Genomic DNA, 15,093 nt, shown 5'->3' on the forward strand with positions numbered 1-15,093 from the left:
ATGTTTATACTTTGTGTTGGCATGTACCTAAGGTGTCTAATTAATAGTTATTTTCTAGTTGATTGTAAATGAGGTTATATGTTTAATAATGATTTGGTATATACATCTTAATATGTGTTTGTGTTTGAAGTTATATCATGGCATGTTAAATTGATGTCTAAGAGTTCATAAACTAGGCAAAATGAATTAGATTAGGTATGTTTATAATTTGGACTTGAATAATGCTTTGATGATATGTTTTGATGATACGAAATGTTTGAAATTTATGTCTGTTTGATCGGTAAACTCTGGTAATACTTCGTAACCCGGTTCCGGTGAGAGATATGGGTTGGCAGTGTTACAGTTCACATGACGGATATTGAGAATGGGTACTTCCTGGTCAAATTTCAAAACAAGCTGGATTGCGAGAGGGCTCTTTCTGATGGTCCTTGGACCATATTTGGTCAATATTTGATTGTACAACCTTGGTCGATGGCTTTTGACCCTTCACAGGCTTATCCAATTGTGTTGATGGCATGGGTCAGATTTCTTGGCTTACTTGGATATTTGTATAAACATAAAATTCTTGCAGACATAGGGGAAACAGTTGGAAAGGTGGTCAAGTTAGATATGAATATCGTCAGTAGGGCGAGGGGACGCTTTACGAGAATGGCAGTTTATATTAATTTGGAAAAACCTTTGGTTTCTAAAATTTTAATTAATGGACGATCACAAAAGGTGGAGTATGAATCTTTACCTACAATTTGCTTTCATTGTAGGAGGTATGGTCATGTGAAAAGGATTTGTACGTTTAAGAACGCTGGTCCACTGTTGAAAAGGAAACTAATTCGTATGAAATGTCACCGGAAAAGCAAAGTATGCTCGTGGATGGATTGGTGAAGAAGGACAAGAATTACGGGCTGTGGATGATTGTTGAAAGAAAACCAAGGCGAAAATTTAGGGATAATGTGCAGAAATTTAAGGATAATGAAAGGGGGAAGGAAGGGTCTCGATTTAGAGCCCGAATAATAGGGATTTGAATCAAGAATGCAGTAATTGGGATTTGGATGGTTCTCGACGAGCTATAGGGAAGGAAATCAGTTTAGGAAGGAATTTGGTTCTTACTTTAACGGTCAAATGGAATTGAATAAAAAAATAAAGGAAAGCTTAAGGAAGTGAGCTATAAAACTAGCCTAAGCCCGATCATAAAAGAGAATTTGAATATTGGGCTAAAGTGTTGGGTCCGGTTAGGGGATTAATAAAAAACATGCAGTTGTTTAACCTTCTAAAGAGGTGCTTAACGGTGTCGGCCTAGGGGACACTTTGACTTTTCAAGCCCGAGGTATGTTAGATCCCAAGTGCAGGGGCCAGTGGTCCAGCAAAGTTTTGCTGTTCCTGGCAGTAGTAGTCAAACCCCAGCGACGACGACAATGCAGAATGGTTCCGACGTCGAGATGACTCTTCAAATCGAAAGCGGATCTTCAACTTGTTTCTCAGTTCTGACCTCTGACGAGCGTGAAAGGGAAGAAGTGGCGGTGGAAGTGGGAATTCTTGACTCCGGTAAACACTCAGCAGTGGTCTTTACTGAAAATAAAAATGATAATAATAAAAGCATTTTTCCTTCTTCAAAAAATGCTTTGACCCTGAATCAGGGGGTGGTTACAGGTTCGGCAAAAGGGATAAAAAACAGAGGCAGAGTTATTATAAAAAAAACTCAACAAAATTCAACATGACAATAATACCCGATTCAAAAACTCTGGTAATCCACGGTTTCGTTGAAGGATTCCATGGAGCATCTAGCTGAGAGAATTTCGGTCTTATATAAAGCCAAAATTGATTCAGGAAACCTTACCAGAATAGATGAACAGCAGGAGGGAGTCTCCTTGGACAGTAAGGATGGAGCTCCCCTTTTTTTACTCACTTTTAATTTTATTCTCCATATTTGAAGTTTGGTTTATTTTATTTTTCTTTGCTTATTTTAATTTTTTATGGAGCCAAATTTAAAATTTTTTATGTGAAACTGTCAATGGTATGCTAGTAGGAATTAGTTTTTGAGTTTTTTGGAAATACAATATGGAACACCGGCTACACATTGTTTGTTTAGTTGAATCGAGAGTAAGCGATAAAAAATATAATTTTATTATTGAGCAATTGGGTTTTAATTATTCTCATTGAGTTGGGGCCATTGGATTTTTAGGTGGTATATGAGTGGGCTGGAAAGATTCTGTTCAAATACAAAATCTTTAGAAATTACCCCAATTTATTCTTCTTGATGTTAATGATCATATTCCCAATAATTTTGCTCTTATTTCTTTTGTGTATGGTAGCCGAGATAGGGCAAAATGAAAGCTTCTTTGGGAAGGGTTAAAATCTGCAATTCCAACTCCTCACATTCCTTGGTTAATAATAAGAGATTTTAATGCCATTTTATCATTTGAGGATAAGAAAATCTCTTTCATTGTAGGTAAGCGATTTGATTTATTTGGTCATTTTGTTGACTTTTGTGAACTACAGGATTTGGGCTTTTACGGACCTTCTTTCACTTGACAGAGAGGTGGTACCTTTTTCAGATTAGATCAAGCCTTAGCAAATGACGCTTGGATGTCATATTTTTTGCAGTGTTTAGTCCATCATCTCCCTCACATTAAGTCTAATCATCGACCTCTCTTATTGAACCTCGATTTTGGCTAAAGGAAGACCGTTTAGATTTTTAGCAGGATGAACGCAACATAATAATTTCTTTACCTTTTTCAGAGAGAAGTGGAATTTTGCAGGTAATATGGTTGATTCTTTAAATAACTTCACTTCTTTTATTAAATATTGGAACAGGAATGTGTATGGCTTTTTGGGGTCCCGCAAGTGACATCTCATGAAATCGCTCAACAATGTTCAAAAGGCCTTAGATCACTCTACCTCCACTTGCTTGGCCAATAAAGAGTTGGAAGTTCAGGATGAATTGGAAAACGTGCTTGACCATGAAGATTTTCTTCGAAGACAAAAGGCTTGGTGTGACTGCCTTCAATTGGGGGATCGCAACACTAAATTTTTTCATAGTCGTATGATTAAGATAAGAAAATTTAATTATAACAGCCCATTTATCAGTAGTGTCGGAAACAGTAGTTTCGAGGCCATCAAATCCGACGAATAAGTTCGTAAATATTATTATTTAATATTTACGAGTCAAATATGATTTTTAAAAAGGTTTTTGATTTGATAAATTATGTTATATAAGCAATTTATGAAGTTCAAGTGGTATGACCCTAAAGTCAAGTGGTTTTAAAAAATTAGGTATTGGGATCTCGTTTCTATAAACCGAGCCATAAATATTTTTATAAATATTTACGGAGTGTCATTAAGGTGGTATTAAAGTTTCATTGAAAAATTTTAACGCTTTGATAGTTAATTAATTAAAAAGGACTAAATCGTAAAATATATAAATTTGATCACTATTTGATTTGAGTGATTAAATGGTTAATTGAATAAAGGAAAAGGGACTTAAATGGTAATTAGACCATTCATGAGGTTAGTGGACAAATATGGTCATGACTTTGGTGTTTTATTTATCTATTAACCAAGGTTAAAATGGTAATTTGATTATTAATTAAATTAAATAAAACATAAGTAAAAGATATACGGTTGACATATTCCTTGTAACATCCCAAAAATTGGGGTTTAGTAGAATCGAGTCTGTAAATCAAAAGAGAGTGGTGATGTCTTAATTTTTGAGGTTATCTATGCATTTTTAAGAAATAAATGAGGTATTGGTTTCGCAAATTTTTATTATTTTGTAAATTTTTCCTTAAACCCTATTTTGTGACATGTCTTATTTTTTAAAAAAATAAATATTTCAAATTATATAAAGAATGAATTATTGGTTTGTTGATTAAATATTAGTGAATTTATCCTTGAGGTCTTAACTTCAATTTCCTTCCCATGCAAATAATTTAATTTTTTGACAAAAACCCATTATTTTAATGTGTGGGCCATCCAAGCCTAGTTAACCTAGTTATAAATAATAAATTTTCATTAATAATCAGCCTTTAGTCCTCCTCCTCATTGCGCTAACTGTTCCTCTCCTCCTCTCATTCTCTTTGATTTTATTTTTATTTTTTTCCTCTATTGTTGTTGTCGCCTACACCTAGTTTTACCATCTCTTCCTTTTTCTTTTTCTTTTTGCCACAAGATTTGTTAACATATTCCCTACCATATTACTGTCATTTTTTCTCATTAAAATCATCCCCAAATCTGAAATCTTGAACTCCAAGATCAATCTTGAACATTGCCAAGAAAGTGTCATTGTCGTTTCTTTCGACTAGCTTGAGTAAGGTCTCTTCTCTCTTCAATTTCTTAATTAATCTTGTGCATTAAAAATCTTAAATTTCCAAATATTTAATTTTGGGGATTTTAAATGATTTCAAAGGTATTTTCCTAGATTTTAATGAGATCTCAAACCGTTTTAAAATTTAGCCCCAATTTTGGCTACCATTGGTGGTGGTACGTGCGCCTATATACAAGAAACGGGGCTATTTTGTTTCTTGGTTCTTGCCTATATTTTTCCAGAATTAATTTTAGTTCTTGAACCCACCTAATTAGCTTTTAAACCCATTTCAATTAGGGAAAAATGTTCTTGATCGATTGGCCATTCGAATCCCACAAATCGTGAAGCGTAAGTGCAATTAAGGGTGACAAGTTTGTTATTTCGACATAGTTGTTGGGTAAAGGTTATGAATTGATTAAATGAAGGAATTTAATCATTAATTATCTACTTATTTTCCAGTATATTATTGAATTAGGTGCTGACCCAAACGCCCCAAATCATCCATAAAGGCGAAGAAAGATTGTATGTACGGTTTGCATCGATACAGTATAAGGAATCTAACAAATTTGGATTCATAAAATAGTTATAATTTCAACAATTAGTTTGAAATCATAAGTGGGTGTTTGGGGTTGGTTTAATGGTTAATTGATTGAATTTATACTAAATTTTGGTTTAGATTCGTTTAAGGAATTATTTAGAAAATTGGAAGATTCGCTAATGTGCTAAGAGGAAGCAAAAAATAAGGTCTGGGTCCTAAACTCATAAAATGGTTTGGAAATGTTAAATATCATGTTATATTTGAAAAATTAGCTTGCTGATTGGATTGGATTAATAGCCACATTATTGATTTTGTGAGTGGTCGAACTAGGTATATTTCGAGCCTTAAAATATTGACATGTTGACAAAATTGCTAGTTTGATAGTATGAATGTTTGATTGAGTTTGTAATTGCATATTGAGTTACGAGTTATGAGAATGTTTGATTGAATGATATAATGTGTTGAGATATTAAGCTTACGTATGATTTAAATGCATGAGATATTTGTTATATTGTGTACTGAAAATGGTGCTATTTATGCACAATGAAAATTTGTTAAGTATGTGAAATTGAACGATATTGATTGATACCAACACAATGGTAATTTGAAAGATTGGAACACTTTTTCCATTTACTGAAAGTATGTGATTATTGAAGACATGCTGAGCATGTCAATGAATGTGAAAAATATTGAGATATGATTATGTATGAGATTGTGTGACATATTGCATATGCATTGGGTTGAGATTTTGCGGTTGACGGAGGAGTTCCGTGGAGTACCGGCGGCATATTAAGTTCACATTATTCATAGTCAGTGCACTATACTTGGAGTACCGAGGGGAATGGCAAATTATCGCATTTTTACGAGCAGCTTGTCTGCATTCTTACTGGCAGAATTTTCTGCATATTGTTATCAGTGGTTTTAACCAGAACGGGCTTAAACCCATAATGTTTTGGAGTTCGAATGACGGGTTCTGGGGAAATCATACTATATAAAAATTAAATTTACAAAACTTTAATATCTGGTTGGGCATTCCCCTCTTATTCGTTAAATGGTAAACTGTTTCTTTATTTGGTTGAACGTAATACTCATTCAATGGATTGACCATTACTTCCTTATTACTCGTCTTCCCGTAATAACTATTCTTTGGTATCACCAAAAAATGGCTATTCCATGCAACTTTGAATAAAAAAAATTCAGATTAGTCCTTTAAAACTTAGACTTAGAAAATATAAAAATAAAATATTTAATTTCAAAATATAATTTAAAATAAAATATTTTAATTAATATAATATAAAAATAATTATATTAACAATATTATTAAATTATATATTTTATTTTTATTAAATTATAATTAATAATAATTATATTAAAATATGGTTAAATTATTTATTTTTATTAAATTATTTTTAATAATAATCTTATTAAAATTCAATAACAATAACAATAATCATATATCTAAAAAATTTCGCTAATGGTACTTTGGTCATTTCGGGTTTTTCATTATGCTATTATAACATAATTTTATTCAACCAAACACAAGAACACTATTATAGTTCTATTCTATTCTATTCAACTAAACAATTGAATTACTAATTGCAACTCTATTCCATTACAACTTTATTCTATTACGATTGAACCAAATGTAGTGTAAATCTCCATAAATTCTAATTACTACTTAATCAAAATTATAACAATATTTTATCTAACTAATATAAGTACTAAATTTGACATTTTCTTATTCACATTCCAAGAATAATAAGCTTGAAACTAATGGATCTTCTCAAATTAAAATCCACAATAAACATATTAAAATCTAAAATGTAGAAGAAAATTAAGGAGGAGTAAAATTATTGTTAGGCCCAAATAATTACTAATTACTCAAAAACATAATTAAGTAATATCATATTTAATAAGTTTATATATTTGAAACTTAAAATTATCAAATAACAAAGGGTTAAATATTAAATTAGTTCCCAAACTTGTCCACTTCTCCTAGATTGGTATTTAAACTTTTTTCCAGTCAACTAAATCGGTACATGAGTCTGACGCCGTTAATTATAGGACACGTGGCAGAATAAGATAATGGCACGTGGCATAAATGACGTCATAGCGACATCATAATCTAAAAGAAAATTAAAAAAAAAAACACTTTTTTTCTTTTGACTTTTCTCCCTTCAATTTTTCTGTTTTTCCTATTTTTTTTACTTCTTTCTTTCTTCTTCTTCTTCTCGTATAGGTTTTTTCTTGGATTTGTTTCACTAGGTAGAATTGCTCCACATTAGACGTGAATCAGTGGAAGAAGAAGATCACAGTTACATTTTTAGGAGAAGTTTTCAAAGCATTGAGTAAAGCAATATCTTCCTCTGAATTCCAGTTACCCTTTATCACTGTTTCATTTTCATCATTGATCCTCATATCAACTAGTTTCTTATTCTTCAAAAATTGAGCATATGGATCACTATCATCCATTTTCTTTATCACCTAATTCCTTTGCTTTTTTAATCACCCTATCTGTTTTGAATTTCCCTTTAAATGATGAAGCTATAGCTTCCCATCTACCTGGTTTCCCCATTGGGTTTTTCGCCATTTGTTTCTTCAAAATCTCAATTTCAGCTTCATTCCATTCCTTTCCTTCTCCATCGAAATTGCTTCCTAAGTCCTTTTTTTTCTTTGAATCTGAAAACCCATTTCCGTTTTTAGTTAAATCCCTATGATTTCCAATTGGTTCATCGATTTTATGAGGCTTTGAACATTTTCAGATGATTTTTTATTAGATTCAGTCTAGGGTTGTGGGCTTGTTCGATGGGATCAAGGATGGTGGGGCCAACGCCGACGCGGATTCCATCGCTAGTGAGGGAAGAAAGGGCAAATGGGCTGAAGAAAAGGGAGAAAGAGAGCCAAAAGAGGAGGGATTTGAAGGGTTCCGATTCAATGGAGAAGAGGGAAAGGGAGAGGATAATGGAAGAGATTGAAAGGGAAAGGAAAAGAAAAAAAATCCAAGAAAAAATCTTTACAAGAAGAAGAAGAAGAAGAAGAAGAAGAAGGAAAAAAAAAGGAGCGACATAAAAACTGGTGGGAGAAAAGGCAAAAGAAAAAAAAGGTTTTTTTTATAATTTTTTTAGATTATGACATCACTGTGACATCATTTATGCCATATGTCACCATCTTATTCTGTTACGTGTCCTAGATTTAATGGCGTTAGACTTAGGTATCGATTTAGTTGACGAAAAAAAGTTTGGGTACCAATTTGGGACAAAAAAACCCATAAGTACCAATCTAAGACAAAAAAAAAAACCCATAAGTACCAATCTAGGAGAAGTGGACAGGTTTGGGTACTAATTTTATATTTAACCTAATAAAAAAACTAAATAAACTTTGAGGAACCAAATATTTTAATTATCCTTTTCTAATATGCTAAGATTAGCTTTAACCTTGATGTTTAAAGTTGAAAATAACAAATAACCTAAGTGGCATGAGTGGAAAGTCATAACTAACCCCAGTAATAATGGGTCACAAAACCATTATTATAAAACAGTGACAAGTTGAAATCAATTTCTATCACAAAGTACATGTCAATATAACCAATGTTTAACTTCTTCATTGACAGAGTTAGAGCATAATCATACTAAGAGACAAAACAAAACATATATGCTCGACTTACCCAATTGTACGAAGTAGTTGTTGGAGTACTCCAAAAGACCAATCATAAGATGATTGTGCTGGCGATCGACCCATAGAAACAACGAAAGAAAAAAATAGAGAAGATCAAACACATAGATTTTACATGAAAAAACTCATCTCCAATGAAGAGGATAAAAAACTGCGAACAAAAGAAGACTTCACTAATGAGCAAATAATCAAATAGTACAAGATGGAGATAATAATAAAAAACCCTGAACCTCTAATATGAAGCCCTCCAACTAAAATACAAAATTCTCTTAAAGCTCTATTAAAGCTATTTCATAATTGTGTTATCCTGTGTATCTATTCTAGGGTTACTAAAGCCCTTTTATAGACCAAATTTACTAAATTATCCTAAATTAATCAGAGCTCGATTGGGAAGAACAATAAGAGTTTAACTAGGAGAAAAAAATCAATTTATGTGGGAACATGTTGCCACGTCATGACATCATATGTCATCTTACTAGGACATCAAGTTCACGTCATCAGCTCTTCCTCATAGCGATGTCAACTTTGTTTCATTCGAAAATACGAGGCACACTCCTTAAATCTCCACCTTGACTTGTATTTTTAAATGTCTTCCTTTGTCGTGCCCCGTTATGGGCCTAACTCGATCTTTGCAAGATACTAACCAAGTCCAAAAAATATTTGAACTTGGAAACTAAAAGGCTTTTGGTAATCATATTAGCTATATTATTTTCTATGCCAATCTTATGAATACGAACATCTCCTTAAGCAACCATCTCCCGAACAAAGTGATATCAAATATTTGTGTGCTCTTTTCATTCGTGATGTATTTGATCCTTAGTGAGATGTATGACATTTTGACTATTGCAATATACAACAGTCGTATCATGTTTATTAACTAGCTCCTCGAATGGACCTTTTAACCAAATGGTTTCCTTCACAACCTCTATGATTGACATATATTCTACTTCTATAGTTGATAATGCCAAAGTGGCCTGTAGCATGGGTTTCCAATTAATAGTGCATTTGTCGAAAGCAAAAAAATATCTTGTTAGAGATCTTCTTTGATCTAAGTCTCCTGCATAGTCTGAGTCCACATAACCAACTAGATCATCTGAACTTCCCTCGAACTCCAAACAATGTTAGATGTGCCCCGCAAATATCTGAGAAACCACTTAACTGCTTGCCAGTGTAATTTGTTAGGTCCAACCACGTATCTACTTACAACACTAACATGTGAAATATTGGGATGAATACAAAACATTGTGTACATCAAACTTCCGATGTACCACTACTGAGACAAATATATTTCCTCAAAGCTTCTATCTCTAGAAATTTCCATTCCTAAAATTTTCTTAGTTGTACCAAAATCCTTTATCTCGAACTTAGAGTTAAGCATGGATTTTAACCGATCAATTATAGATGGATCCTTAGTCGTAATTAGCATATCATTGATCTACCACAAATTGGTGTAGCAAAATAGGCTCTTCCGGCATACTTAAGGAGCTTGTTTCTAGCAAAATAGCATTTTTTGGTAGTTTTTTTTTTGTAATTTTTAGATTTTAAGTTAATAAGTGAAAATGTCTCATTTTTTTCCCATTTTATGACCCAATTTGGCCAATGGTGCCATTGGGAGGCCTAATGTGTGGCTAAGTGGTGTAGAGACCTGTTGGAGGTTGAAAATGAGCGAGAACAACACTGAAAGAAAGAGTATTGTGATATCCACACCTTGGAATCACGATACCTTTAAAAGTATTGAAGAATGGAGGCACCCTTCAATGGTATCGTGATATCCACACCTTAGAATCGTGATACCTCTAACAATATTGACGAATGAAAACACCCTTCAATGGTATCGCGATATCCACCTTTCCAAGAAGATCCCAAGGTTTAACACTGCTCGAGGTATCGTGATATCTTCTTATGAGCATTGCGATATCCTCTTATGAGCATTTCGATATCCTCTTGTGGGTATAGCGTCATCAATGTCGTGAGGGGGGAAAAATTGGACAAAAAGGATAATCTTTGTCCACCCAGTCCACCAATCACCCAAGGTCCGTGCAGGGGCATTTTTGGCAATGAAAACTTATCAGAAGTCAGCTTAAAACAACCAAAATTGGCTGAGGAGGAGAGAGATACACATTAAATTAGTTTTTGGTTTAGTTTTCTCTTAGTTTTTTTGCACTTTTTCTAGGGTTTTCATTTTCTTTTCTTCTACCTTAGTTTAGAGTTTATTTTTCTGCATTTACTTCTTGTTCTTGATGTACTTAGTATCAGTTAAGTTAGCTATCATTGTAGCTTAGGTTTATTTGCACTTTTAGTTCATGTACCTTGGTTGTAAGACATTTTTAACCTTAGTTTAATGTATTTCAGTTTCTTCTACTTTAAATCCATCAAAGTTTGTTCCTTTTATGTTTATTTCTTTAGTTTTTCTTATTGAATGCTTTTAGTTTCATGTTCTTTAAGTTTTCTAGCATAAAAATCCAAACTTTTATATTTTTCTTAAGATTTACTTTAATGGTTTTTTTTCTTTTCCTTTTCATGTTCATCTTCTTTAATTTCAGCATGAGTAGTTAGACCTAAAAAGGGGTTGGTTATGGAGATGCAGGTAAGCTGCTTTTTGGGCAAAGGGCTAAACTATAACAAATTGGACTAAATTGAATAGATCTAAAAACTTAGAAAGCGACGCATCTAAGGGAATATCTAGGCAAGTGAGACCGAAAGTTAATCTTGTTGTGTACTCGTTCATTAGTCTCGAATTAAACTATGAGATCGGAAGATAAATCAGCATTAATTCATCTAAGTCAGTAAAATTGAGATTGGAAGATAAAATGGAGCCATTTAGTAATCTAAACATTTTAAGTCCCTTGTCCGAGGATGAAATCAACTAACCACCATTAGTTATTTATTGAATAATTTCTTGGTTTTGTGTTTGCAACTTTTTCCTTAGAATAACATATTTAATTTTCTTGCAACATTTTCTTGTTATGATTTGTCGTACTATAAAATCATATCAATAGTTGCTTAAGGTCTATCGTGTATGCTATTTATTACTCAATTGTCATCTTCTTTGGGTTCGATCCTTGGAATACTCTGATGTTTCATTGTAACACTATAAATATATAATGCAGCAAATATATAAACAATCCATCATCAAGATGATGTTTACTTACTTCAAACAAAACCAATCTTAACATGAAAGAATCAAACTTTTTATACCACTGCCAAGGAGACTACTTCAGGCCGTACAATGATTTCTGTAAAAGACAAACATGGTTTTCTTTGCCTTCAGTCTTGAAGTTTTTAGGTTATGAGATATTATAATAGTTCACAGGACCGATAATATCCCAAAGCATTTCAAAAATCAATTTAAATATCAATAATCAATATCCAATCATTATTCATAGCATATATGTGAAAATGAAACTTAAATTGAGCCTATGGAACCTTAAAATCAATTTAGAAACACGTATAGACTAATTTGAAACAAAACAAAAGATTGTGGAAAAGATTGAAAATAGGAGTCACACGGCTGTGCAGCCAGTTCTTGTGACATGGTTGAGGCCGTGTTGAAAATCGTGTACAATTTGAAAATAGGGTCACACGGCTGTGTTGCCAAGCTTTGTAACATTCGTGAACTGTGTGAAAAATACTACAATTAAAATCAAACAGACCACACAACATGTGGGGTAACCGTATGTGGCACAAGGCCCTGTGATAGCCTGTGTGTGGCACACTACCGTATGACCTAAAAGTGCCTTCAAACTCAAACAACTTCAATACAAAACACTTAGGCCATAAGTCATATCATTTCTATCTGTTAAACATACCTAAAATACATCAAAACATGCCAAAATTTACCATATAAAATTCAACCTAAGTGCCTAACCAATGTGCCCTCATTAGCACCACAATTCAAACATATAAAATCCAATTCACACACATCATTTACCAAATCAAAAAACATGTAACCAAGCATTTCAAGAGCGTGAATCATACCACTTATGTATACTTGATTATACTAAACCAAAAGTACCTAGTAGGCAGTACCTTAACCATTTTTATAAAGTTAAACACACACAACATGATTATATACATTTGTACTTATAAACTCTTAATACATGCCATTTATAACATAAGCCAAAATGACAATTCCACAATAAATGGTCAAGATAGGCATCAAGTGATAAGCTACCAAATTCAAGTCACTAGAACACCAAAAACATGATTTCATCTCAAAAGGCACAAAACATCCCAAGATACCTATTAACATAACATATCAAAATAACCATTTAAAATGCATTTCGATACCAAATCATGCATTAACCATCACACATCACAACCAACCAAAATACCAATTAGGAATCTCATCAATATACATATTATATACTTCAAATGGCACAAAACCAAAACCATAGTTCTTATAACATACATAACCAAAACCCTATTTACATGCCACTTATAATTGAACCAAAATGAACATTCAGATATCAAATAAGTTGTCAGCTAGTGTGATCTCTTAAAGCAATCCAATCGACAGCTCAAATACAATGATCTACAAGGAAGAAAAACCAACTTGAGTATGTAAAGCTTAGTAAGTTCATATTAAATATAAACTTTAACTTACCATAACATTTGTAACTTCAAACATTTCTCAACTAAATACCATAACAAGAACAATAGTTCATTATTAACCTATAGACATCACGAGTCTCACAAGGTTTGTGAGTTCATATAGACTTAACATGAAATTTTCTTATCATGTCATAGAACATTACAAGTGAATGCATTTAAAACATAATTCAACCATCACCTATTCATTTAACAACTCATATTTCATTTCAAATATCTATATCCAATGTTTGAATTCATACATCTGTTTCCTTATAATTAATTCATATAACCATTTCATATAACCATTTCATCTAAACATTTCATTTACACATTTAACACATAATCATTTTGTATATCACATTTCATTTCAATAATTCATATAATTTCTCCATTCAATTCCTAAATCCATATAACCGTTTTGTATATTCCATTTTATTTTATACATTTAACACTCTATGAACCAAATGAAATAACGTCGGATACACGGGAACAATACTCACACAAGCTGTGATTGTAACTGTATCTATCAGTTCTCACACAAGATGTGATTGTAACCATATCTGTAAGTGCTCACACAATCTGTGGGTCGGGATGTTAGGCTACATGATGCTGCTCACACGAGTTGTGGAGAATTTGCAACAAATGCAGGACCTTAGCCATCGGTAGGACACCCAAGACAAGTACCAGAAACGGTAATAACCCTAATTAAATTTCATTTGTACCCTAAGCATTCACGAGGTTCATGCAAGTCATGTTTCATATCTATATTATTTTGTTATAAACACATTATTTCATCACAAGAATTCATCTATGTAGTCATATATTTTCAAATGTAACCTTTAACTTAATTAACATTTCAACTTTATTCATTTAATTGCTTACCATTTATTAAGAAAATGAAATCAATCACAACACACATAAATAAGTAACAAAACACAAAAAAAAATTAATTTAATTTAATTTAATTTACAAATTTACCTAGTCAAAACCGACTATGAACGTGACAACGAGGTTTATTCCGCTAACTTTCTTTTTTCAACGATTATTGTCTAGTTGATTCATTTCTTGATCTAAATATAATAAATTAATTTAATTATCCAATTAAAATAATTTAAAATACCTGAATTCATGTAATTTATCCTTTATCAACATATTACAATTTTACCACAATTTTCACATTTTATTAAATTTAGTCTCTAAACTTAAAACTATTCAAAATAACTTTACAAATTAATCCAGAATCATCATCTAGCTTCAATCTAAACTATTATTAACTAAAATCTTCAAAAATATCAATGGAAAGTGTTCAAAACTTTAACAGAATTACAAATTAATCCCTAGACTAGATGATTTAAGCTACAACAATCTCAAAAACATAAAATTTATGACCAATTAAGAAAATGCTTACATGTAATGTTTGGTTTTCTTCTTCCTTTAGTATTCGACTTGAAGATGAAAGAAATGGTGAAAATGTCTTTCTTTTCTTTTCTTTTACAAATTAAAACATACTTTTTTTAGTATAATATTATTAAATATTATTAAAACTTAATATATGTCAAGTGTTATGGAAAAAATCGTACCACTATATTAATTATGGCTAAATTTCCATTTAAATCCATTAAATTATGTTTTTGCACTCAATTAACCCTTATTAGCCTATAGCGATTAACTTTTGCAGTTTTTACGATTTAGTCCTTTTTCTTTAATCAACTAGTCAAACATCAAAATTAACAAACCAAACTTTAATACAGCTATATAGAAACTCCATAAATATCTAATAAATATTTTTATTAAATATTTACTACCTCAGTTTACAGAAACGAGGCCCCGATACCTCATTTTCCAAAAACCACTTGACTTTAGGGACAAACTACTTGTACTTAACAATTCATTCAATTAACTAAAATTATCAAATAAAAATCTAATATAATAATTTATTTGAATTATAAATATTAAATAATAATATTTGCGGACACATTTGTCAGATTTGTGG

At 31.9% G+C, this 15,093-nt stretch overlaps 1 protein-coding gene across 1 annotated transcript; it reads left to right on the plus strand.

Moving 5' to 3' along the window:
• Window positions 1–348: 348 nt before the first annotated feature.
• Window positions 349–7,810, plus strand: LOC108455408 (uncharacterized). Its single transcript, XM_017753965.1, has 4 exons — window positions 349–602; window positions 759–855; window positions 1,344–1,556; window positions 7,613–7,810. Exons 1-4 carry the CDS (start codon window positions 349–351, stop codon window positions 7,808–7,810), a joined length of 762 nt encoding a protein of 253 aa, XP_017609454.1.
• Window positions 7,811–15,093: the final 7,283 nt, after the last annotated feature.

This window comes from Gossypium arboreum, chromosome 3 (genome assembly GCF_025698485.1).
Source record: "Gossypium arboreum isolate Shixiya-1 chromosome 3, ASM2569848v2, whole genome shotgun sequence".
Taxonomy (NCBI): Eukaryota; Viridiplantae; Streptophyta; class Magnoliopsida; order Malvales; family Malvaceae; genus Gossypium; species Gossypium arboreum.